Source organism: Momordica charantia (genome assembly GCF_013281855.1).
Source record: "Momordica charantia cultivar OHB3-1 chromosome 8 unlocalized genomic scaffold, Mcharantia_2.0 BLBB01000008.1, whole genome shotgun sequence".
NCBI classification, from domain to species: domain Eukaryota; kingdom Viridiplantae; phylum Streptophyta; class Magnoliopsida; order Cucurbitales; family Cucurbitaceae; genus Momordica; species Momordica charantia.
Genome location: NW_028275166.1, coordinates 7,119,708 through 7,139,826, shown reverse-complemented (window position 1 = coordinate 7,139,826; position 20,119 = coordinate 7,119,708). Strand labels below are relative to the sequence as shown.

General features: G+C 37.1%; 6 protein-coding genes across 10 annotated transcripts; 5 read left to right on the top strand and 1 right to left on the bottom strand.

Annotated features, from left to right (window-relative positions):
* Positions 1–10: 10 nt before the first annotated feature.
* LOC111020341 (E3 ubiquitin-protein ligase RSL1-like) lies at positions 11–1,870 on the top strand. Its single transcript, XM_088127658.1, has 2 exons — positions 11–1,118; positions 1,645–1,870. Exons 1-2 carry the CDS (start codon positions 316–318, stop codon positions 1,736–1,738), a joined length of 897 nt encoding a protein of 298 aa, XP_087983784.1. The 5' UTR covers positions 11–315; the 3' UTR covers positions 1,739–1,870.
* Positions 1,871–4,197: 2,327 nt separating this feature from the next.
* On the top strand, positions 4,198–6,798 carry LOC111020256 (ethylene-responsive transcription factor RAP2-12). 3 transcript variants are annotated; one of them, XM_022296864.2, is made up of 4 exons: positions 4,198–4,370; positions 4,483–4,844; positions 5,497–6,398; positions 6,503–6,798. In XM_022296864.2, exons 2-3 carry the CDS (start codon positions 4,571–4,573, stop codon positions 6,351–6,353), a joined length of 1,131 nt encoding a protein of 376 aa, XP_022152556.1. In that variant the 5' UTR covers positions 4,198–4,370; positions 4,483–4,570; the 3' UTR covers positions 6,354–6,398; positions 6,503–6,798. The 3 variants fall into 3 exon arrangements, with proteins under 3 accessions (XP_022152556.1, XP_087983938.1, XP_022152557.1); XM_022296865.2 differs by lacking the exon at positions 4,198–4,370 and having other exon boundaries at positions 4,393–4,844; XM_088127812.1 differs by lacking the exons at positions 4,198–4,370; positions 6,503–6,798 and having other exon boundaries at positions 4,392–4,844; positions 5,497–6,399.
* Positions 6,799–7,569: 771 nt separating this feature from the next.
* Positions 7,570–10,959, top strand: GLIP5 (GDSL-motif lipase 5). 3 transcript variants are annotated; one of them, XM_088127814.1, is made up of 5 exons: positions 7,570–7,616; positions 9,297–9,505; positions 9,607–9,728; positions 9,913–10,146; positions 10,241–10,959. In XM_088127814.1, the coding sequence occupies exons 1-5, from the start codon at positions 7,585–7,587 to the stop codon at positions 10,724–10,726; spliced, it is 1,083 nt and encodes a 360-aa protein (XP_087983940.1). In that variant the 5' UTR covers positions 7,570–7,584; the 3' UTR covers positions 10,727–10,959. The 3 variants fall into 3 exon arrangements, with proteins under 3 accessions (XP_087983940.1, XP_087983939.1, XP_022152559.1); XM_088127813.1 differs by lacking the exon at positions 7,570–7,616 and having other exon boundaries at positions 9,128–9,505; positions 9,934–10,146; XM_022296867.2 differs by lacking the exon at positions 7,570–7,616 and having other exon boundaries at positions 9,129–9,505.
* Positions 10,960–11,102: 143 nt separating this feature from the next.
* LOC111020258 (GDSL esterase/lipase 1) lies at positions 11,103–12,915 on the top strand. The gene is made up of 5 exons (XM_022296868.2): positions 11,103–11,461; positions 11,527–11,648; positions 11,900–12,124; positions 12,274–12,529; positions 12,610–12,915. Exons 1-5 carry the CDS (start codon positions 11,194–11,196, stop codon positions 12,840–12,842), a joined length of 1,104 nt encoding a protein of 367 aa, XP_022152560.1. The 5' UTR covers positions 11,103–11,193; the 3' UTR covers positions 12,843–12,915.
* A 1,379-nt stretch (positions 12,916–14,294) lies between these two features.
* LOC111020259 (GDSL esterase/lipase 1) lies at positions 14,295–16,216 on the top strand. Its single transcript, XM_022296869.2, is given in 6 exon segments — positions 14,295–14,581; positions 14,583–14,797; positions 14,878–15,002; positions 15,153–15,383; positions 15,474–15,735; positions 15,817–16,216. Coding segments are annotated over 6 exon segments (1,110 nt in total). The 5' UTR covers positions 14,295–14,552; the 3' UTR covers positions 16,065–16,216.
* Positions 16,217–16,864: 648 nt separating this feature from the next.
* Positions 16,865–19,318, bottom strand: LOC111020345 (small ribosomal subunit protein uS2). Its single transcript, XM_022296993.2, has 5 exons — positions 19,052–19,318; positions 18,082–18,344; positions 17,704–17,901; positions 17,400–17,619; positions 16,865–17,104 (listed from the first exon to the last, which is right to left on the bottom strand). The coding sequence occupies exons 1-5, from the start codon at positions 19,188–19,190 to the stop codon at positions 17,010–17,012; spliced, it is 915 nt and encodes a 304-aa protein (XP_022152685.1). The 5' UTR covers positions 19,191–19,318; the 3' UTR covers positions 16,865–17,009.
* Between the last annotated feature and the right edge of the window lie 801 nt (positions 19,319–20,119).

Here is a 20,119-nt window from a genome sequence, read left to right as displayed (position 1 = left end):
TTTTAAGAATCAATTTATTAGGAAAGTATCAATTAAAATCCCACACTATGGTCACTTTTGGCAAGAAAAAAATTTCAATAGTTGGAAGCGAAGGGCGCAGATTAAAATGCGACCACAGTAAAGGAAATTTTCATTCCCAAATCAAATTAAATTTATACACAAGAACCCAACGGACGCATTTCTTAATTGCATGGGAAATCCAAATCATAAGCACATTTTTGTTTCAAGCCTCCCTTTAAATCACTCTTGTAGTTGTTGTTGTTTGAAAATGAATTACCAGATCAATCGGCAGTCTGAAATTGAATCTCCAATCTAATGGCGGCGGAGGCATCATTTGGCTTAGGCTTAGTCGACGATATATACTTCTCAGCCCTTCTCGATGAGGAAACCGTCTTCCCGATCTCCGATGAGAAGTTAGCAGAATCGTTACAACTCCAGGAAGCAATCGCATCCTCCGTATCGGCTTCAATTACAACACCGATTGTAAAATCGGAGAACGTGTCTTCGTCTTCGAGGAGAGTAATCCTAAAAGGCGAATCGTCGTCGTCGTCGTCTGGTTCCGAAACCTCCTTGTGCATAATCTGTACGGACACAAAATCCGCCGCGGAAATGTTCACAAGCAGCGCCTGTTCGCACTCGTTCTGCGCCGATTGCATCTCGAAACACATCGCCGCCAAGCTTGAGGACAACATAGCGGTGAAGTGCCCGGAGCCGAAGTGCGAATCGACGCTGGAGCCGTGGATGTGCGATTCGTTCGTTCCGAGAGAGGTACTGGAGCGGTGGGGGGATGCGCTGTGCGAGGCGATAATTCTAGGGATTCCGAGGATGTACTGTCCCTTCGTGGACTGCTCGGCGGCGATGATCGACGACGGAGGGGAGGCGGCGACGGTGACGGCGGCGGAATGTCCGAGCTGCAGGAGAATGTTCTGCGCGCAGTGCAAAGTTGGGTGGCATGGGGAAATGGAGTGCGACGAGTTTCAGAAATTGCGTAAGGAGGGAGGAGAATTGAGAGAGGATTTGATGGCGTTGCAGCTCGCCAACAGACAGAAATGGAAGAGATGTCCCCATTGCAAGATTTATGTGGAGAAGGTTGCTGGTTGCCTCCATATCACCTGCAGGTAATTTTATTGTTCCCCTCTTTTATTATCCTTTAAGAAAAATACTTGGCAGAGCAAATTCCTTATTACCGGTTTTAGTTATTCGATAACTCAATTGTTTTTTAGAAAAAAAATTTGTTTTTGTATTCCAATCTCTTAATTATTTTACTCATGGTAAAATTGAAGTTGTTCCTTGTAACGAGTCAGATATTTTCAATCTTTTGATCATCAACCATTACCTATACCAATTATAACTATAGCCGAATTGTTAGCATCTGAATCTTAAATTTATATTGTTTTCGAAGCCTATATGGTATAAAATTATAAATCTAGTGTATTAAATATATGTTTAGGAGTGATTTTTGCTCATTTAAATTGCTTTCAGTGGAGTTTAAAATCATTTAAATTGATTTTCAAAGTATTATTTAGATGGTAATTTTAGAAAATCAATTCTACTTAAATATCTTTTTTTTTTCTTTTTCAAAATTGTTCATTCTACCATCATTCTCAAGTACATCCTAAATTTCTTTTCGAAGTTTTTGTATAGGTGCGGAAATCAGTTTTGCTATAGCTGTGGAGCCAAGTGGGGTGGTAGCCATGCATGTCCACCTTCAGCTTATGAACGTAGGTACCATCCATAGCCATAGCCTATAGAGGTTGATTTTACCATCATCTCATCCTCGAATTGATCAAATCTCTCATCTTTTAATTCTATTTTGTAGTTAATTGTTGTTTTTTTTTAAAAAAGTCTATAATGTACCCACATATTATGAATTTGATCTAAAATTATAGACTTTTTTTTTTGTGGAAATTCAAATTCACTATTAGTTGGACTCCAAACATTTTCAATACATTTGTGGGTCATTATATTTTTCTAATTAGGTTGAATAGATTCAGTTTATTGTAGCCAATTGTTGAAGAAATGCTTTCAAAGTTGTTGGAATTTATTTCATGAGTGAAAATTATGAATTTTATTACTTATGGGTCCAAGTGAAAGCTAGCCTCAACTCTAGGGAGTAGGGCCCCTAAATTTAATTTTGTATGGATTTTTTTTTTCTTTCGACTCCAACATACATATTCAAGTCAACTGCTCAAGCAAACTACCAAATTAATCAAGTTTAACACATAAAAATTGAGTATCATTACTTTTGTTCAATATTTAAGAACAAAATTTACGCAATTTAATTTATCCTATAGCTATAAGTCTATGCTGTTATCTTTGAGCTTAAATTTATATTGACTCTATCTAAAAGCTGTGTTCTTAATAAAAATGGTGTTTAAATATTATTTTGATTCATTTACCTTGAAAAATGTCTGTTTTTCTGATGTAATTGTAACCTTTGTTCATTGCCATCAAATTTTCAAAATGTTAGTTTTTGTCTTTGTACTTTTAAAAAGTTATTATTACTATTTTGATCTCTATTTGTAAAATTTTAACACAAAGTTGGATATAACCAAAACATTTTAATATAAATTTATGGCTATATTTCAAAAAAATAAAATAAAATAGTGAACGAAGTGTCTGCGTGAAAATTTTGATTAAAATAAATATTTAGTTTGGAGTTTGGTGTTGATGTTGAACTTATAATTCTGAAAGTTTGGAGTTGTATATGTTGGATTTCTTTTCGCTGCTATATTTTTACTATACTGTACAATAGAGATGCACAATTGTTTTTTTTGACAAGATAAGTTTTTTTTTTTTTTTATATTTTAAACGTAAAATGCTACACTTTTATTTAAAAATTTCAAAGAAAAAAACAAATAAATCAAACATATAAGTTGACTGTTATATTTAAAAATTCAAATTTTATATATTAGTAAAATTATATAAACACGCATCATATATATGCTACTTTGTGGCTAATTTAAAAATTAAACATGATTTATTTTATTATTTTAGTAAGTTCAAAAATAAAGAAAAACCGTTGGAGATGGGAATAGAGAAATGGAGAAGTCCATCCCTTTCAAGTTTCAAGGCCACAACTTGAATTGAAATCAACCAATGGCGATGAATGTAGGGAGTGGAAATATAGGGAAAGGGAGCATAAAAAAAAAGGGGTAAAAGCCAAAAATTCATAAATATTTGGCTACTCCAAAAGCCCAAAAAACTAAATCGTTTCCTTTTCACCATGCATTCAGGGAGATCCACACTTGTCCATCTCCTCCCTACAACTTGCTTTCATCACCATTTCCCATCCTTCTACAACATTTTCAATAATAACCGGTCGATCGTTGACATCGGAAGCAAGAATTCAGCGATAATTGACGCATACTCTTTTCGTTTAGGTTGAAGGTTCAAATTCCCATACCTCGAATTTGTTGTTTTCAATAATATCACGATCGATCATGATCTCGACGGCAATTGACACTTACTATTTTTCTTTAGGTGGAAGGTTCAAATTCCTATAACTCTAATACGTTGTACTAAAAAAATAATCAACTTAAATTAATTATAGATAATTGTCAAATATTATGACATGTTTGTAAGTGGTTTTGTCAAATATCATGACAAAAAGTATTTTATTTGAAATAATATAATAGACTGCTGCTCAATCCAAAAGCTTAAATTGGTAGGTTGGATGATTTAAAAAATTGCAACAAGATCCAACAAGTAGAAATAACAATAGATGGGAAGGAAACAATAATGCAGATATGTTTGATAAATTTAATTAATATATGAAATGTCTAACACATATATGTCAACATGAGTTTAGCTCAACGATATTAATATTTACTATGAGGTTGTGAATTCGAATCCTATATTAAAGGTTGTATAATAATAATAATAGTATACAAGCGATTTTAAGAAATTGAAACATTAAATTTTTCTCAAAAGAAAAAAATTGATACATTAAAGGTTGTTTTTGAAAAGAAAACTTACCATATATGAAGTGAGATTTCTAACAATAAAGTTTACCGCTCTTTTTTAAAGAGCGTGTAGATTATGGCAACCAAATTTAGTTCAATTAGTTCACAAATTATTTCGGACCCACAGAAGTTGAGCTTTAAATCTCGGATCATGCAAGATAAAATTTTATTTAATATGGATTAACGTTTTCTGGAGATTTTGAAATGGGTTGTTATGGGAAAAATCATATCCCTGTTGGAAATAGAAAACAAAACAAAAATAATAATTGAATTTATCATCTCTTAAGTCTTAATCTTTCCTCCATGTCAAGATTATGGAGTTGTCAAATTCGAGAACGTAATGATTTCAGGAGGTGTGTAATTCATGGTGTGCAGTGAGGGCATGGCGGTATTTCCACTGGAACGGTAAATTGCAGTTCTTGTTTTGTTTGTTGTGTCAGAATCCCAAATCTTGTTCAAAATCTCACTCAACTTGCTAAACCCTCTGTAATCTATCGGAAGCTTTATTTATTTCCAGTTCTCTGTCTGGATTCTGAGCAAGCGGAAGGAAAAATCCCCAAATTTCTCAGTTTCTCTTTGCGTTCGATCCGAGGAGAGGAACAGCGATGTGTGGAGGCGCTATCATTTCTGGTTTCATTCCGCCGACTCGGTCTTACCGGGTCACGGCCGATCACCTTTGGCCGAATCTGAAGAAACCTAAATCAGTGAAACATTCGTCGGCAAGGTCACTGAGATCGCAGATCTTCGATGTTGATGATTTTGAGGCTGATTTCCAGGACTTCAAGGATGAATCCGACGTTGATTTTGATGAACATGACTTCTCGGATATTAAGCCGTTCATTTTCGCTGCTCCTAAGTCCGCCTGCTCTTCCACTCGCGGTAATGACTTGTTTGCATTTAAAAAAATAATAATAAATAAATAAATTCCCCTGTGTTCGTTCTTGTCTTTGAAGTTTGAGGACAATCCTGTTGGGTTAATTTCATGAATATATCGGTTCATTTTCTCGTTGACTTATTGTGATTTTTCCTTGCTTGTTTGTTTCATGTGGTAGAGAAAGCCTTCTTTCAATTTTCTGCACAATAATTGAACCAGTTTTCTGCTTTGTATAAGCGTTCTGAATGTTTGATCTTCTCTTTTATGGGATGAGGAGACTGGGGTGATCCGATTGTCGCTACTGCGATATTGAATTAAAATCTGTTTTTAAGTACGAAGTTCTTCAATTTTATGCATTCGTATCTCTATCAAATCTCTTTTAATCAATACCGAAGCATATTATGCATTTTATTTTTGCAGCTTCAACTCTCATTCCCATTTTATTTTTATTTTTATTTTTTAAGTAGCTCTGTGCTTTTATTCTGGCCTTTAAAAGAAATTTAATTTTGGATCTTTTCTCTGCTTGAGAAACATGTTGGTGTTCTAATCTTGCATAATTAACTCCAATTCTATTTGTTTATGTTCTTTATTTGATCACTTTCACACGTCTGCTTGTTACTGATTAATATTGTTTTTGACGTCTTCTTATCATTAAAGGATCAAGTGCTACAAAATCTGTGGAGTTAAATGGGCAAGCTGAAAAATCTGCAAATACAAAGAAGAGGAACCAATTTAGGGGAATAAGGCAGCGGCCATGGGGTAAGTGGGCTGCGGAGATCCGTGACCCAAGGAAAGGTGCCCGTGTATGGCTTGGTACTTTCAATACTGCAGAAGAAGCTGCAAGAGCATATGATGCGGAGGCGAGGAGAATTCGAGGCAAGAAAGCCAAGGTGAATTTCCCTGATGAACCTTTGCGAAATACCCAGAAGCGGAAAAACTCGCAGAGACAACATCTCAAGACGAACTTGAAAGCAAACCATCTTAAGTTTTCTAACCATCCAGATCAGAACTACCACATAACCACTGGTGTTGTGGAAGTGAAGCCTCCTACTGACCAACTTGGATACATGGATTCACTCCCTGCTAGTTTGAATAGTGCTCCATCTGACGATATGATCCTGTATTTTAATTCAGATGAGGGAAGCAACTCGATTGGTTGTTCTGATTTTGGATGGGGAGACCAAGGTGCCAAGACTCCTGAAATCTCTTCTGTCTTCTCAGCTAATTTAGAAAGTAATGATTCTCAGTCGTCAGAGGACATGCATCCACGCAAGAAACTTAGGTGCAGTGCAAGGGATGGCATAACTGCTGAAGAAATTGGTGCTAAGACACTGTCCGAGGAGCTCTCTGCCTTTGAGTCCCAGATGAAGGTTTTTCAGATGCCGTATCTGGAAGGGAACTGGGACAGTTCAATGGATGCCTTCCTTGGTGGGGATACAACTCAAGATGGTGGAAACTCAGTGGACCTTTGGAGTTTTGATGACATCCCTGTTGTAGATGGAGGAATCTTTTAAGCAAAGTTTTCCTTTGCGGGCTAGTTCATGTAAATAAAGCTACATGTTAGTCATCTCGATCCTTCTATCACTTCGATCTTCTACCATTCATTCCCATTTCACTTATTTTGTCTGAAATTCTGTTGGTTTGATGTTCCTGCTGTTTGCAGGAAATGTTCATGTCCATGATTGGAAACAGAAGTTCAAACGGTCAATCGTGCCCGAGGCAATCAGGACATGTTTATGGGGTAGCTAATGCCTAATGGGATAGGACTTTCAAGTTTATTCAGGTAGCAATACCTGTGAAACCTCGAATCTGCGTTGGTTTATCTCTTAAGTTTGTATCGACAATAAGTTATCTGTATCGATGTATCATAAAACTTGATTTCTCTCTTTACTACTGAGGATTCTCATCTCATGGAATGACTGATTTTTGATCTGTATGAATAAAACTTTTCTGTGCCAATCTTTTTAGAAAGAATATGAACATAGTTCGGGTTCATTCTATGACCAATATTCCAAAAGTAATGGGTCCATTAATAAACCTAATTGGTTTTGGCTAGGCATGAGTTTTGGTCAACCAACACTCCATATTATATAAATTACACAGCCTAAAGCATGGGCCATTTATGGCGTTCCCATAGGTGCCCCCCACATGCATTGGATTTAGAGCTAAAAGCATTTAATTGATACTATTATATTAGTTTTTTAATCTCCAATCCTGTAGCCTTTAGTCGAGGACTGATGTAGATTACTTTGAAGCTTAGTTTATTATTATAACCTTGCATGGGATCCAACCACATTCAATTATGTCATTTAAACTCAAAGTTGGGGTTTGGTTTGTGGATAAATGTCATAGTCGGGAAATGGTGGATGATCTTAGTTTTAAGTGTGATTTTTTGTTGGTAAAGGTTGAGGTGTCATATTCAACTTTTAGAAGTACCCAGTTTTTTCTTTGATTCATTGAATCAGAGTGGAGTTGGCTGTTCAGTTGTTTCAATCTGAACGATTTTGATCTTTTCATGTGGTGACTCAATTGGAAGGAACAGAAGTGACCAACATCAGTGTCTAAATCAGAACCCAAGGGCCTATTTGAAGCAATGTAGTGTGTGGTTTAACCAAAAAATTCCATCAAAACATTAAAATCCTCAAAAAATCGCGCGAAGACAATAGTGATCCTGGAAAACAAGGAGTTAGCACTCCGAAGCTCTTGTCAGTACAGGATCCCAAGAAGTAAAATCTCAAAGTCAAAATGTTTGCATACCTCCTTCATATTGTTTTCAGGTATTTATTTGAAAAGCTAGATAACTGTTGGAGGTATGGATTCCACCCCACGGTTATCTTCGAGATTCTAGGCATGAAATATACGGTGAGGTAACGTTAGAGATTAGTTCGATAACCACTTCAGAGTTGTCTAAGTTCGGTAGTTCAACGCTCATCGTTTCAAACTTACATCATGGGAGTCACACGTGGGATTAAATCGTTGACTTAATGATGCCAATGAAATTCAGCCTTGATCTGTATGTATATGATTTGTGAATTTGTAAGAAGTTAGAGTTCAGATTCTGAAAGTTATGGAATTAGCAAACCCACATAGTTTAGAATAATCAGAAGTTGGTTTGATATTTGAACTTTAGATTATACAAACTCTGAAACCAGGACTCGATTGTTTTGTTCAAAAAGCGAGGAGATTGTACTGCCCTGCTTTCAGAGTTAGCAGAATAGGACTAAGGAGAGTAGTGCATGATGTATGGTGGAGAATGACAAGGCACTTGAAAGTTGACAAATGCTTTTGCCTTCACTGCACACTACCATGAATCATAAGGCTAAAACTGGAGCAGCGGTTGCCGCTTGTTGGCTATGCGCTATGCCCAAACCCACCCAACTCCCCCATGTGGGCCTCTTGTCGCCCTATAATTTGTAGTGTACACAGTTGCTATTTTGTCCAAACTTCATCATCTCTTCTTAGGAAAAATTGGTGTGAAAGGTGAATTTCTGTGAGTGGAAAAAGTATAGACTATGAACAATGGGCAGGTATACAGTAGCCAATGAAAAACACATCCAACATTAGGCAAATGATTTTCAGCTTCTTCTTTCCGTTAGGAGGTAATTTGTGTCAATTGAAAGATAAGTACACATCAAGCTAATTTTTTAAGAAAATGCAAGTTTCTACACGTCCTCTGCTTGACTTGGAGCATTATTTAATGGTAAAGTTGATTTGATCCAATCGGAATCTCTTGAATCAATGAAAGCAGAGCTTAATAGTTTAATCATAGTGATAGTCGAGCCTTCATTTTTCTTGAGGTCAATTTCTTATGTATGTTAGTGTTAGCCTTCACAGATCTTTGGAGAGGCTTCGCCAATCTATAAAGCTACAGCAAGAATTTATTAAGTTTTCTATTAGAACTGCAATAAGTTAATAACCTTTGATTGAATCACGTTAGCTAGCTCCACAGTTAGACAAATTCTTTATTAGTCTCAAGATCGTGCCAACTAATTGTAGATTTGTTATATCATAATCTCTTTGAAGAATGTGAATAATTCAACCAGATACCTCAAAATTATTGAGGCTTTACCTTCCAATTTCCAATGATTTCATTTTTCAAACGTAGCCGCAGGAACTTGACTTTTTCTCGACCAGATAGTAATTACATCCATCTATGGGAAAACAACGTACACCCCAATTTTCCTCTGTTTCTGATCAAAACATCACATCAGAACTCTCTAATAGGCTCCCACTTTGGCATTAACATTGATTAAAAAAGAAATCCATTGTTTTCTTGCGACAGTAAGAGAAATTGGGCAGTAACAAAGCCTTCTGCTGCTTACCATAATTCATATATTATCTTGTAACTGGCCGCTTAAGTTTAATTGGTCTTCTCTGCCATTAATGGCGACTCAGAGAACTGGCCATGGCCAACCATTTTTGTTGTTTGTGATCTTCTTTTTGACCTTCATTTCCAGGCGTTGCTTTGTTGAAGTAAAATCCCATCCTCTGCCGGAAAATCATGCTGCTTTGTTCATATTTGGAGACTCTTTCTTGGACGCCGGCAACAATAATTACATCAACACCACAACTCTTGACCAAGCTAACTTCTGGCCCTACGGCCAAACCCACTTCGGATTCCCCACCGGAAGATTTTCCGACGGTCGTTTGGTGTCTGACTTCATCGGTAAGAAGATCTCCCATATATTTGGCCATGTCCTGTCTCTTCTTGTCTAAACCCATCTTTGTTTTGTTGTCTTGTCGTCTGCATTTCATGATATCTTTTAGCTGAATTCGCCAAGCTGCCATTGATCCCACCTTTCCTTCAACCTGGTTTTAGTGAATATCATAATGGAGTCAACTTTGCGTCTGCTGGAGCAGGTGCTTTGTCTGAGACTTTTCATGGGTCGGTAAGAACAACAAACATACCCTTTCATATAAAAAAAAGGCAAATCACATCAACTCTGCTTTCTGCTTTGTCCACAAAATCATCACTTTGATCTAAAAATTCTCAAAACCAACTCATGATTACTTACACATCCTAGAAACATGGAGACTTTTTAGTTGAGGAGAAGAATTTGACAACGTTTTCAGGTGATCGAACTCAAAGCACAGATAAAGTACTTCAGAGAGGTAGTAGAGATGGAGATTAAACGGAAGTGGGGCAAAGCCAAAGGTGGATTAATATTGTCAAAAGCTGTATATTTGTTTAGCATAGGAACCAACGACTACATGAGCCTCTTCTTAACCAATTCCTCTCTACTCAAATCCCACTCCAAATCTCAATATGTTGAGCTGGTGATTGGTAACTTGACAGCTTCCATCAAAGTAAGTAAATTTCAATTCAAGTAGTGATTCTCAACATTCAACAGTTGTGTGTTATGTTTGAGATTAAAAAGATGGTGGCTTTGAGTTTTGACAGCAAGTATATGAAAGTGGGGGCAGGAAATTCGGATTTATGAACCTGCCGGCGATGGGTTGCAGCCCAGGGCTGAGAGTGGTTGATGGGGGGTGCTTGGAAGAGCTGTCAGCATATGCAAACATACACAACCAGAGATTGGTGAGGGTTCTTGAAGAGCTGGAGAAGCTGCTGAAGGGGTTCAAATACTCATTGTACGACTTCAGCAGCAGGCTGAGGCAGAGAATGGAGAGGCCATTGAAATATGGATTGAAGGAAGGGAAGAAGGCATGCTGCGGCACAGGGAGTTATGGAGGAGTGTTCAGCTGTGGAGGAAGAAGAGGAGTGAAGGAGTTTGAATTGTGTAGGAATCCTGATGAATATGTGTTTTGGGATTCTTACCATCTCACCGAGAATCTCCACAAACAGCTTGCTCATGAAATGTGGACTGCCTCCTCACCCGATTCCTGCAATCCCCGTTATTCTATCGAGAATCTCTTTCTAATCTAACTCTTTTCACTCTCTGTAGTAAAGAATGAACAAGACGTCTTGACCGCTGAACTAAGCTTACGTTATCTACGAAATTAGATAGAAGTTCAGTAAATGCTAGATAGATTTTTTAATTTAAGATTTTTTAATGTACCACCAATTATCATCTTACAATCAAATTATATATATTATCACCAAATGCAAGTCAAATCAATTTTATAAAACTTGCAGTTCAAGCACCTGCATTCTTTCTTCGTTATAGATTTATATGCGGACTTTGAATCATTTGAAGTGATCCATCCAAGTAATTGTATGGAAGTTCATGGTTTCATTTTTCTTGGTGTTCTTCATATTATATATCGTCAAATGCAAGTCAAATCGATTATATTAACCATTGACTTTTAGTTCAAGCAACTGCATTCTCACTTCACTATAAATTTATATGTGGTATTTGAATCACTTGATGTGATCCATCCAAGTAAATTGAGATGGCAAGTTCATGGTTATCTTCATCTTTCTTGGTGTTCTTCATAGCCAGTTTTTTGTCCCTGCAATGTTGCAGATGTGATGATCTTAAGCCACCGCCAAAACATGTAGCTTTCTTCATCTTTGGGGATTCCCTTTTTGATGTTGGAAACAATAACTACATCAACACCACTACCAGTTTTCAAGCAAATTTCTTGCCATATGGAGAAACCTTCTTCAAATTCCCAACTGGGCGATTTTCTGATGGCAGATTGATTCCTGATTTCATTGGTAATTAAATGAATGAGTTACCAAATTACATACATCATTTACTGATCAAGCTTGTTTGTTTGCAGCTAAATATGGTAACTTGCCATTAATCCGTCCATATCTTAATCCCAAGAATAAATTTTACCTTCATGGAGTGAACTTCGCATCAGCAGGAGCAGATGCTTTAGTTGACACCCATCAAGGATTTGTAAGTCATCTACTTCTTGTTGACACTCACATGATATTTTTGGATCGAGCTTTTGCTTATTGTACAAGATTCCCTACCGCCGTCCCCCGTGGAAGTCCGGGCTGTGTCTCACTCCCAGTGTGGTTGATCATTCGAAAAGACCAACTTTGACGGTTCAACGAAAAATCGTTGGATTCATATGTGTCTGCTCTCCTATAGTTTTCAAATAGGGTACAATAAGTGGTTTTATGCATGTGTTGTTTTGTTCGAAGGTAATTGACCTGAAAACCCAGTTGAGTTACTTCAACAAAGTGGCAAAGGTTTTAAAGGAGGAGCTTGGACATGCAGAAGCAAAGGCATTACTATCAAGAGCTGTCTATTTTATCAGCATTGGAAGCAACGATTATCCTTTCACTACAAATTCCAGCCTCTTCCGATCCCACTCTCCACAACAATATGTTGACTTGGTCATTGGAAACTTAACCACTGTCATTAAAGTAAATACCCAAACAAACACTTCTAATTTCTTCATATATATGGATTGTTACTTAACAGATCTCTGTTTATAGTTAATAAACATCTTTGATCTTTGAATTGTATAAAGTGTTTTTTTCTTCTCTCTGATATGAATTGATTTGTTTTGCAGGGAATCCATAAGAATGGAGGAAGAAAATTTGCATTTCTTGGTGTTGGGCCTATAGGTTGTGTGCCCACAGTGAAGGCAACTCTATTACAAGGCAAAGATGAATGCTTGGAAGAGATCACACAACTTGTAAAACTACACAACAATCATCTTTCCAAAACTCTCCTACAGCTTGGAAAGAAGCTTGAAGGATTTGTTTATTCTTATGCTGATTTTTACGCCATTGCCATTGAAGTAACAAACAACCCTGCTAAATATGGTAAGCGAAAGTAAAACTAATACGTAAACTTTGTGTTATAGCATGGTTTCTGTGGATTTAGTTCTGTAATTTCCTCTCAGATTTCAAGGAAGGAAAGGTGGCATGTTGTGGAAGTGGACCATTTAGAGGATACAGTAGCTGTGGAGGAAGGAACGGACAAGAGTATGAGTTGTGTGGGAACCCCAGTGAGTACTTGTTTTTTGATGGCAGCCATCCCTCTGAAAAGGCCAACCAATTGTTTGCTCAGTTTCTATGGAATGGGAGTTCTGAGATCATCAGGCCTTACAATCTTAATGTTCTGTTTCATCTCTAAGTTTGTGAACTCATTCCCATCTACTCCATTGTTACATGTTTCTCAATAATGAAATAAGTGTGGTTTATTCTTACTTGGTGCAACTCACAACATTTGGCCATCAAATTCAGAATATACTAATGTTTGATAGCTCTAGTCCTTAGAGATTCATATCTAAAAGTAACAACAACGCACACTCATCAGCACTCAGGTGAAACCACAACCACCGCCAGCCAATATTGAAAACAAAAGAGAGGAGGGAAGAAAAATTTTGTTGATGTTGATTTTTGCTGTGTCGTAGAACGACATGAACTGAACTGAGCTGTTGTAAGCAAGTGGAAGGTAAAAGGTCTAGATAGAGCACTTTGACGCTCAAGTTAGTTCTGAGTTCGAGCTGAAGAAATCAGCTTCAGATGTAATTGCAGTAATTGCATACTTCATTGAGTGGGGTGAAGATGTATTTGTAGGAGCTTGAGGGGCAGTTAAATGTCCCATCAATTGTAGAACTGTTTGTCGAATTGGTGAATCACTCTTCACTAAGAGCTCGAGGACAGTTTTGCTTCGAGGAGTGAAGTCCATTGGATTGATTGGTAGGGGTGTACAGATATGACCGACAAACCCAACCGACGACGATGGGTCTGTTTCTACTCTCAACTAGCGGTCAGTCAGTTTTGTATTTACAAAACCGATGGTCAGTCGACTGATTACCATAAATTTTCCCAAAATCGACCGACAGATATATATGTAAAAAAAAAATTTGTTTTACAACCTGTTTCCTTCATTTTTACGTTTGTTATTAATTTTTTCTTGATTTGTGTACATTTATCTCTCCTCTTTTCCTTTTCTTTTTCTCGTTTTCCTCACTTTCTTTAATCATTCCTTGGGTTTCATCTCTATTCTCACGTGGCCTCCATCCTTTCACTCTCATCTCCTACCTTCCACCCCCTCTCCCCTGTGTCTTCTTCCACCTTCCATTCTCGCGGCTTGATTTTCGCCCCAACCAACTCCCGTCGCTTGATTTACGCCACGACTCAGCCTCCACCACTCAACACCGTCAAGGCCCACCTGCTGTCGTTGCAACCCACCCCGCTGCTCAGTTTTCACCGCTATCCACCGTCGAACCCGTCTTCTGTTGCTCAATAAAAACAAAAGGTAAAAAGGAAAAAGAAAGAGGTCAATTTGTCGATAACCGATCGACCGAACCGACAAAAAGTTGGTCGGCGAGGACTTCGCTTAATCGGTCGGTCGAAGGGGATTTTGGCCTCAAAACCAACCCAATCGACTAATGTACACCCCTATTGATTGGGACCTCGTCGTTAGTCGACACCATTGAATTCGACTCATGTGGCTCTCAAAGCTTCGCCTCCAAGCTCGACAATAGATAAACTTAGGAATTCGACCATATCTCACCGCATGATAAGTTATATTTTTACCAACATTCAACTAATCAACATCTAACTTTGGAGTTTACCAATGTATTCACGACAAACCATCATATTGCTTAGATACAATAAGACAAAGCGAATTTTGAGAGAGAGAACACGTAGCTTAGAAAAAGCGAGAATCTTTACCACATGTGTCTTAAATCTTAATTAATCAAGAAAATAATGACTTTTCTTTCCACGCGACAAAACCTGATCTTGAACCCAAGATGTCATTTTCACCAACTTCAACAACGCTTCTGAATTGATTTCTTTCTCATTTCTAAACCAAACTTACAATCAACTTCCCATGGCGAATTCGATCCTCTGTTTCTGTGTAAAGCGTGTTCATATTTTCCGGCGCTGGGTCTGTTTGCGACCATGATCAGCATGTTCCTCTGTTTGTTCTTGGGGATTCCTTTGTTGACACTGGAAACAACAACTACATCAACACCATTCCTGTTGCCCAATCCAATTACTCCCCATACGGCCAAACTTTCTTCAAATTTCCCACCGGAAGATGGTCCGATGGCAGAGTTCTTCCTGATTTCTTGGGTACCCATTTGCAAATTCAACTCCTTTTCATTTCATTACACTTCTAAAATGTTCATACTTCAACTCCTAATCTGTTGCAGCTGAATATGCAAATTTGCCGTTGCTTCTTCCATATCTTCATCCGGGGAATAATCATTTCTACACTCATGGCATAAATTTTGCATCCGGAGGAGCAGGAGCTCTGCATCAAACCCATCAAGGATTAGTAATTATTACATATTCTGTGTAGCCTCAAATATCAATTGATTCAAAGCCTAACTGTGATACTATGTCTTAGAACACAAATACTGCTAAAGCCCACAAAGCTTTTTAATCTTTTAGAGACATTCTTGAACACAAACACTGGAAATTTCAGGTAATAAGCCTCAAAACTCAGCTGAGCTATTTCAACAAAGTGAAAAGGATTCTGAGAAAGCAACTTGGAGGAAGTACACAAGCAGAGACATTACTGTCAAGGGGTGTTTACTTAATCTCGATCGGTGCGAACGATTACGGAGCCTTCGCTTCAGACTCCAAGCTTCTCCATTCCTACTCATTGGAACAATATGTTGATATGGTGATTGGGAACTTGACCTCTGCCATAACAGTAAAGCAATGGATCCCCTATGTGCATTATTAATAATGTGTCTGACATTTTGCTTTCTTATTTCTTACTGTGAATTACTACATTGATTAGGAAATCCATAAGAGAGGAGGAAGAAAATTTGTTGTGCTGAATGTTTGGCCTTTGAATCATGTACCTGCTGTGGAAGAAGCAGTTGCATCACAAGCCGGCAAAGATTCCCGGGTGGAACAGCTTACACAGCTTGTAGAGTTGCACAACAGACAACTTTACAAAGCTCTACAAAAGCTCTCTACAGAACTTGATGGATTCATATATTCCTATGCAGACTTCTACAACGTTATCAATGGAATTATCAGCAACCCTGCAAAATATGGTGCTTGAACTTGAACAATCTCACAAGTTATACCAAACTGTAATGTGGGTTTGTGAGCGTTTGTTTGTTTTGGTTGAACAGGAATCAAAGAAGTGAAGGCTGCATGTTGTGGAAGTGGGAAATTCAGAGGAATACAAAGTTGTGGAGGGAAGGGTGATGCAAAAGAATATGAGTTATGTGGAAATCCTAATGAGTATTTGTTCTTTGATTCCAACCATGGAAGTGATAGAGGATATAAAATACTTGCAGAGATGATATGGAATGGAGATTCAGAGAGTTCCAGACCCGTAAATGTCAAGTCTTTATTTCAATCGGTAATTCAAAATTAGATGGATTTTAGCTTTGTGAATCAAGTTAAGATAATGAAACTTTATGATTATTTGTTTGCCTTGAAGAAATATATTCTTCTTGAGCTTCGGGACATTTTGAGGATGCTTTGTTGCTTGATCTTGAATTAATATTGGCAGAAAAGAACCGTGTACTCAAGGGAATTTTACTCATAAATTCATAACAATATGTATTTCTTCGACAATTTTTTGATTTTGGTGCCCTTTTTGAAATCAAAATAGCTCAAGAACAATTTGAAAAACAATCCCTCAATTTCCATACTCAGTTTCTGAGATAAACTAAAGTTCGAAAAATATATTTTTTTTAAGTATCATGTGAGCGTAGAGATTTTTGGTTCGAAAATACATGCCTTAATCAAAATACACTTTACACTTACAATAATATTACAATCTTTAACAACTCATTACAATTTCATAGTCAAAATTTGAAGCTTCAAAGAAACAACAGTAAGTGAAATTTTCAAATACAGTTTCAAAACAATTATTTAATGATTGCCATGATTTTTAGGTTATAATTAGTACGCTTAAAATATTTTTTAAATTATCCAAATTCTAAGGCTTACTTTGATAAAAATTGATATTAGAGGTTACCACCTAAATTTTCAATAGAGCATGAACAAAATGTTTGATCAATCAGCTGACTGTTGTATTCATTTCAGCAAAAATTCAGACGAGAATCTAGCACCTAAGACTAATATACGTTTTATATGGACGTCTACTATACCTTTTGGGCAAATAATTTCTCATATATCCCAAAACAAAATTGTACCAAGACACCAGTGTTGAAGTCAAAATTTCAATCTCATAATCCGAAACTGGAATAGGAAAGAAAATATAAGTCAATTTTGTAGCCAAAAAAGGTGGTACGCCCCCTACTAAAACAAGAAAACTCATAAAATGATTAATCAACTCAATGGGAACCTTCCCTCAGAACCAACCGGAAGCCGGAGGTGCACCACCTTCAACTGCTGGTGCGGGCGGTGGGACTGCAGCATCCCAGCCGTCTGCTGCTCCTGTAGCAACTGAAAAAAACCAAACGGCATTGAAAGAAATGAGAGGTAGGACCACAACACGCATAATGAAAATCTTAAAACAGAACCTGCCTGACTGTAACTACTATGCATTGCATCTTACAACTCCTGGTCAATGTGTCTAAAACACAAAACCTATGCAATAGCAAGTTACGAGGTAACTAGATGGTTCTGTTGGGTACTAACTAAAAACTTAAGCAAAAGTAACTCGTCTAAGTTAACAACAATACCACAATATAGGCACACAAACATTCAAACGAATCGCAAAAGAAAAATTGGATTCAACCTGGCTCTTGGGACCACTCGACATTTGAAACGGGTGGAGCAGCAGCAGCTGGAACCACATCAGGAGCACCCCACTGAGCATCAGAAATCTGTCCAGCCCATTGATCTGAAGCAACAAGCGGAGCAGCTCCAAAATCTGCAATGCCATAATCTGGGGCAACAGCCTCTTCTTCTTCTTGCTCCTTAGCTTCCTCAGGCTCCCGATAGAAAAACAAATCCACCTGCACAAGAAATACATGCATTCATTCATTCCAAGCCTTTGATTTAATTTTAAGTTCAAATAGAAGATATAATTCTGAATTTACCATCACGTCCCACTTATGCCCCGCACGAATTGTTCCACGCATCTGTAGAACCATCCTTGCCAGAAGCCAAAATAGACATCCTATACTGTGTTTCCCCTTGTTATTAGCTGGAATCCCAATATCAACATACCGCATTGGTGAATCAGTGTCACAAAAGGCTATTGTAGGAATGTTTCCAAGTGCACCTTCCTTGATGGGCTGCAAGCAAGAAACCAATCAGGCAACACAAATAGCAGCAACTAGGAAGTCATGTATACGTATAACCAAGACTAAGAGAACAAACAAGAGTGAATCTAGAATTGGTAAGAGAATATCATCCTCTTCTACTAAAACTTATAAATGCACACTATTATTAATCTTTTAAAAGGATTAAAGCACCTGATGATCAGTTCTAGGATCAGTAAGTATCAGAAGTCGTGGTTCGTTGAATGAGGTCTGAAGCTGGTTGGTGAATGTTCCCGGGGTGTGCCTTCCAGCAATTGCATGAGCACCAGTGTATTGAGCAAACTTCAAAACGGCTCTCTGACCATAAGGCCTAGCAGACTGGACAATGATATCTTGAGGATTCTCAATAGCCACAATTACTCTGGCAGCCAATTGGAGTTTCTCCCATGTCTTACCAAGATTAATAATGTAAATTCCTAAAGCAAAAGAATTAAAAAAACAACCATTCGTCGTTATTTGCTGAATAAAATAGAAGCTCACAGTATATTATGTGACTATAATAACAACTCATATAAACAACATATTCATGAAGCAGATATCAATACTCGTTGACCCCTAATAAAATCAAAATTCCTTAACGAAACAGGCGTATGATAGGACATAAAAATAGGGGAAAAAACTGATTCTTCAAATAGAGGTCAGGTTAAGTACTTCAAATTTTCAACCGTATGAACCAACATTTTGGGATCAAATTCAAAATAGCATCGCAGGTGGGTGTCGCACTCCAAACACGAAAACTGATAGTTGAATAAATTGGAGATGGTTCATCGGTGTTCCTTGGCCGATACAGTAAAAACTAAATAGATTAACTGAAAATTAGTCAGAAACTGAAAGCTCACGTCTACGAATAGTAATACAACCACAAGTTTTAACAAGGGAATCACAGATAAATACAGGCATTGACAAAATTTTGAGAACTCCATATCTAAAAATTAAGGTGGCGAAAGACAAGTAGATAACAACGGACGCCCATTAGCACTCAAATCTTCGGTCCTAGCAAAACCACCGCCAGAATGGGATACAGAGAGAATATTAAAAACTTAATCTAATCAATTATCTTGGAAGTCCTTTACGGAGTTAAACAAATGTGAAGACTAAAAGTAAAATGTATTCATAACAATACCGTCGTTCCGGCGCTTGAAAACGTATCGCTCCATTTGGAAGTCACAGTTCTTGGTTCCTAGATGAACCTCGGCCGCCAACATCATCTGGATGTCGGCCTCCTTCTGCGAGAGCTGACGCGGTGCTGTTGCAGTCGCCATGGCTGAAACTCTGTGAGTCAAGAGTTGCGTTAGGGTTTCAACAGAGAAGAAACAAAGCGGGGTCTGTGAACGGAAGCGGCTGAGAGGGCTGAGAGAAGAACTAGGGTTTCTTTTTTATTTTTTTGTTCTGCTCCAAAATATTTTCAAGATTGCCATTGGGCTGGGCTTATAACAAATTAAATGTTTTCACAATTTTATACTTTTTTATATATTTATAAAATTAGTATTAAATATATATATATATATATATATATATTTTGAAACAATAGTATTAAATAATTATATTGTAGGGAAATTAGAAATGTTTTTTTTAATAATCCATATTTCATAAATGCCGAAGTTCATGATTATTTACACTTTTAGATTTCTATCTCTAAAGGATCATTTTTTCCTTTACCAAAACACTCTTATTAATGATTTTCCTACCACATTTATTATGATATTTTAATTTATATTTTTCTAATAATTTGACTTTTAATTTAAGATAATATATTTTTTAATAAAATCATCACAATTAATTCTATGGATTTATCTATTAATAATTTTTTTTATATCTTATCTATTAACCATTTTTTTCATTTATTTCTCTATTAATTTCCCATTGTTGTTTAAAAAAAATTTGATGGAACGTACAATGTCCTTGATTTTTTTTTTAGTACAGTATATCGGGGTGGGAGATCAAACTGGCTATACTTGCTTTTGGCATGTCTTTGATTTTTGTTGGTAGCCTAGAAAGTGTGAAATTGATTCTAATTAATGAGCTGTGTCTATGAGTGTAGCAATAGTTATGGTCATATTTAGACGACGATGACCTACATTTTTTAGACTTTGAGGTGGAGGTAACTTCTCTACGATCATAATCAATGCACATCGACATTTTTTTTAGGCTCTTGATCTTCTGGAATGTCTTTCTCAAGTCTATGCTTGCA

Excerpts from the sequence above, each read along its gene's own strand:
- LOC111020341 (XM_088127658.1), top strand. The coding sequence starts at position 316 with ATGGCGGCGGAGGCATCATTTGGCTTAGGCTTAGTCGACGATATATAC. Across the intron at positions 1,119-1,644 it reads TGCCTCCATATCACCTGCAG|GTGCGGAAATCAGTTTTGCT; the intron begins GTAATTTTATTG and ends GTTTTTGTATAG.
- LOC111020256 (XM_022296864.2), top strand. The coding sequence starts at position 4,571 with ATGTGTGGAGGCGCTATCATTTCTGGTTTCATTCCGCCGACTCGGTCT. Across the intron at positions 4,845-5,496 it reads CGCCTGCTCTTCCACTCGCG|GATCAAGTGCTACAAAATCT; the intron begins GTAATGACTTGT and ends TTATCATTAAAG.
- GLIP5 (XM_022296867.2), top strand. The coding sequence starts at position 9,223 with ATGGCGACTCAGAGAACTGGCCATGGCCAACCATTTTTGTTGTTTGTG. Across the intron at positions 9,506-9,606 it reads TTTGGTGTCTGACTTCATCG|CTGAATTCGCCAAGCTGCCA; the intron begins GTAAGAAGATCT and ends GATATCTTTTAG. Across the intron at positions 10,147-10,240 it reads ACTTGACAGCTTCCATCAAA|CAAGTATATGAAAGTGGGGG; the intron begins GTAAGTAAATTT and ends GAGTTTTGACAG.
- LOC111020258 (XM_022296868.2), top strand. The coding sequence starts at position 11,194 with ATGGCAAGTTCATGGTTATCTTCATCTTTCTTGGTGTTCTTCATAGCC. Across the intron at positions 11,649-11,899 it reads TTGACACCCATCAAGGATTT|GTAATTGACCTGAAAACCCA; the intron begins GTAAGTCATCTA and ends TTTTGTTCGAAG. Across the intron at positions 12,125-12,273 it reads ACTTAACCACTGTCATTAAA|GGAATCCATAAGAATGGAGG; the intron begins GTAAATACCCAA and ends TTTGTTTTGCAG.
- LOC111020345 (XM_022296993.2), bottom strand. The coding sequence starts at position 19,190 with ATGGCGACTGCAACAGCACCGCGTCAGCTCTCGCAGAAGGAGGCCGAC. Across the intron at positions 17,620-17,703 it reads GGCATAAGTGGGACGTGATG|GTGGATTTGTTTTTCTATCG; the intron begins GTAAATTCAGAA and ends TTTCTTGTGCAG. Across the intron at positions 17,105-17,399 it reads CGAGTGGTCCCAAGAGCCAG|TTGCTACAGGAGCAGCAGAC; the intron begins GTTGAATCCAAT and ends GGTTTTTTTCAG.